The sequence below is a fragment of the Asparagus officinalis genome, chromosome 6 (assembly GCF_001876935.1).
Source record: "Asparagus officinalis chromosome 6, Aspof.V1, whole genome shotgun sequence".
In the NCBI taxonomy this organism is placed as follows: domain Eukaryota; kingdom Viridiplantae; phylum Streptophyta; class Magnoliopsida; order Asparagales; family Asparagaceae; genus Asparagus; species Asparagus officinalis.
The window spans coordinates 25,392,663-25,396,943 of record NC_033799.1 but is presented as its reverse complement, the minus strand read 5'-3'; the positions used below and the strand labels follow the sequence as shown (position 1 = coordinate 25,396,943).

At 43.1% G+C, this 4,281-nt stretch overlaps 1 protein-coding gene across 1 annotated transcript; it reads right to left on the bottom strand.

The window, feature by feature from the left end:
- LOC109845204 lies at positions 534-4,075 on the bottom strand. The gene has a single exon (XM_020414424.1). It carries the CDS (start codon positions 2,970-2,972, stop codon positions 555-557), a length of 2,418 nt encoding a protein of 805 aa, XP_020270013.1. The 5' UTR covers positions 2,973-4,075; the 3' UTR covers positions 534-554.

Sequence of the window (4,281 nt, the reverse complement as noted above, 5' to 3'; positions counted from 1 at the left end):
TCTTGCGGCAGCAGGTAATGGCGCCAATGGCGAAGAGATTGAATTACAGCGTAGAATTCTTTGTCATAAGTGGTATATCGCATACGTGTGTCATTCAATTTCTCACTGAAATATGCGATTGGATGGCCTTCTTGAGAGAGAATTCCACCTATGCCAACTCCAGAAGCATCACATGCAACCTCAAAGACTTTGTTAAAGTCTGGCAGGCGCATAACAGGGGCATTAATCATTCTCTCCTTGATTTCTAAAAATGCCTTGGTGGCTTCGCGTGACCACTCAAATTCGCCTTTCTTTAAACAGTCGGTGATTGGAGCCATGATCGTGCTAAATCCCTTGATAAACCGACGGTACAAGGTAGCGAGCCCGTAAAAGCTTCTCACATCACGGATGTTCTTGGGCTCGGGCCAATCATTTATCGCTTTGACTTTTTCAGGATCTGCAGATACTCCTTCAACAGAGACTACAAACCCTAAGAATTGAACCTGTGTGGCAAGAAAGGTACACTTCTTTGGATTCGCATACAGTTCTTCCTTTCTTAGTATAGAGCAAACTTGTCACAAATGGTTAAGATGTTGCTCACGAGATTGACTGTAAATGAGGATGTCGTCAAAGTAGACTACCAAAAATCTACCCATGAACGGACGTAGTACTTGCGTCATCACTCGCATGAAAGTACTCGGAGCATTGGTCAATCCGAAAGGCATGACCATCCATTCGTACAACCCATCCTTCGTTTTGAAGGCGGTCTTCCATTCATCTCCAGGACGAATGCGGATTTGGTGATAACCACTCTTTAAATCGATCTTTGAAAAGACAGTAACGCCAGACATCATATCCAACATATCATCCAAACGTGGGATTGGAAAACGATATTTCACTGTTATCTTATTGATGGCACGACTATCCACGCACATACGCCACGATCCATCTTTCTTTGGCGTCAGCAACGCGGGAACCGCGCAAGGACTCATGCTCTCTTGGATAAATCCTTTCTTTAACAACTCATCAACTTGCTTCTTGAGTTCAGCATGTTCAGTAGGATTCATCCTATAATGCGGCAAGTTGGGAAGACTCGCTCCAGGGACCAAATCAATAGCGTGTTGAATGTCACGCATCGGTGGTAACTTGTCGGGGAGATCTTCAGGGAAAACATCAGCAAATTCCGTGATCACCGGAGTGACTTCAGGAGGAAGGGGGTTGCTAGATTCCTTAGTGACCTCCCTGGCTGTGAGTATCATGACTGGGGCTCCCTTTTCAAACTCTTGACGGATCTCCTTTGTTGTGATCAAGCTAACACCCTTATTTTTCTTTACTGCAATTGGCTTTTGTTCGGGTTGCTTAGTCTTGGGTGAACTGGGGAGTAACTTGATCTTCTTTCCTTCATGTTCAAAATGACATGTGTTTGTTCGACCATAGATAGTTACATCATTATCATACAACCATGGTCGTCCAAGGATGACATGACCCACATCCATGGCCACAACGTCACACCAAATCTTATCCTTGTACAGATTAAAGTCTATCGGCACAAGGCATCTTTGTTTAACGTCTAGTGCGGTAGAATCAATCCACATGACTCTATAAGGGTGCGGATGGTGTACAGCTTTCAGACCAAACTTAGCAAGTTCCGTAGACGATATTGCATTGATGCAGCTTCCACTGTCCACAATAACTTTACAAGATTTTCCTCCAATCTTTGTGAATGTGTGGAACATATTTGTTCGTCTCCAATCATCTTGGTCCTTCGGTTGGGTCAAAGCACATCTAACGACAGCTAGTTGACTTGACGGTGTTGATCGAATGCAACCAATACTAATATCATTCTCGTCAAATTCCTCACTTGAGTCAAAATCCTCTTCTTCCACATGATAAACGAATTCATTTTTCTTTGACTCTAATTCTTCAACAGGCTCTCCGTTGACAATGGTGATTTTAACGGGACTTGGACAGTTAGCAGCCACATGTCCATACCCTTGGTACTTGTAACATTTGGTAGTGGAACTAACCTTTGAGAAATTCCTTTCAGTGCCCTTGCCTTTGTTATCTCGTTCTTTATTCCCGCTCGAGGTGTCGGTCTTTTGTGATGATGTTTGAGCTTGAAATCGATTTGGGTATTGACCCAAAGTATATTTGTGTCCTTGTACGGAATTCTTGAAAGTGGAGCTAGACCTCGTAGTATCTAAGTCCTGAACTACGACATAGGCTTTCTCAAGCTCAGAAATTCCTCGAATCAAAAGTTCATTTCGCAAATCTTCTCGAAGTCCGGCTCTAAATCGAGAGAGAGTTTGGTGTGGATTCTCAATGTTCAAAGCATTACACTGAATTTGGAACTCTTCAAATTGAGTAACATAATCCTTAGCGGATTTATTACCTTGTGTAAATCGGTTCCAGTTGTCGAGAATGCGTTCGTGGTAAGATACAGGTACATACTTCTCTTTGAGCTTGTCTTTCATATTCGCCCATGTGTTGATGGGGGCCATTTGGCGAGCTACTCTCATCATTTCCAAGTTAGCCCAGTATTGGCTAGCCTGACCAGTTAGTTTCATTGCTGCAAATTTGATTCTTCTCTCTTCGAAAAGTGGATACCAGTTGAAGTAATCGTCCACTTGTCGGATCCATTCCAAGAAATTTTTAGGCTCCGATCGTCCATCGAAAGTAGGAACGTCCAGCTTAATGCTCTTCAGGTATCGTTCGTCAGGATCTTGAGCATTACGTCTTTGGTGGGTTCTGATTGGAACGTGCTCTTCGTTGTGTTCGTTGTTTTGCGTCCCACGTATTTCTAACCTCTGCAATCTTTCATGCAATTTGTCACGATCTTCTTGTTGAGATTGACGAACTTCGTTCACGGCTTGGGTTAAAGCGTTGAGTTGACTCATGAGGTCAGCTATGGGGAACGCGTTGGAATCCATTCTAGAATTGTCCGACTCGCTAGACTCTCCTAATAAGTAAGTTTGACCACTACGGAGTGGCATGCACTAATCACGCCCAAACAACTAAAAGATGTAAATTTTTTTAGATGCAATTGCAGACAGAATAATAAATGCAAACTAAAAATGATGTAATTTCCTACCTAACCGTGCTCTGATACCAAAATGATGTGAAACGACGTGTGTGTATTCAGGCGATCACCAATTTAATTGAAATTACACAATGTTTCACCAACTAAATCACGATCGTGTAGGAAATAGATTCACAATTTCTTAATATTGAATTAAATTGCAAGCGTAGTTCTAAAGACCAGTTGAAACTTATTGAAATTAAATGCAATTCAAGTTACGATGGTATTGTTCGAATCTCAATATCAAAATTCAGTAAAATATATAGTCGACAGATCACACATCTCACCAATTGTAAGTGGAACAGCAGATAATTGATAATAATTCATAGATGTAATTCAAATGATGAACCCAACAATATTCTAAATAGTTGAGAGAAGAAACTACTTGATGGAATCCGTGGTTTGGACTCACTTGTATCACTTTTGTTGTGCAGGTTGATCGGATCTGGTGTGCTCGGCTAGGGCACTGCTGGAGGATGAAAAGGGGTGTTGGCGGTGGTGTTGCAAGACTGGTGAAGAGGCGGGGGGCTGGCTGTCGTCGTTCGTGAGGAGGGCGGCCGTCGGGGTGGTGTCGAAGGACCCGCGAGAGAGGGAGGGGAGGGACGACTGGAAGGAGGCGGCGATGTCGGCTGGTCGGGATCTGGAGGAGGCGCTCGAGGATCCTGGGCTGGCTGGTCATCGTCGCGGGGAGAAACGAAGGCTTCGTCGGCGAGGAGGATGGCGTCGGGCTGGAAAGAGGCGCTGAGACTAGGGCTTGGAGATTGAAGAGGAGAGCAGGGGTGTGGGGCTGAAGATTTGAACGGAGGGGAAAGGGGGAAGGCTTTGGCGGCTGTGGGAGTGAACTAGGGTTTCTTTTCTCTTTTTTTTTATAATGGACAGCTATGATGTACTTGAGAGTAAATGAGTGGCTGTGAGGAATTGACAGGAAAACAAAATGATGGCTGAATGAAATGGGGGTATTGGATTTTGAAAGAGGTTAGAGAACTAGGGTTTCACACACCTAGATCTAATATTTGGGTTTCACACACCAAATATTATGAGAGAATTTTCATTTCTTTTAGAAAACTCAAATATTTTATTTCATCAATAATTCATCATTTGATTACAAATCATCCCGCCTTTAAATAGGCTTACAAAAAAGACTCATCTCCCTCCACATCCGATGTGGGACTAAAGTAACACTCTTATTAAGCAAAACTAACTACAACTCTTATTAAAAGAAA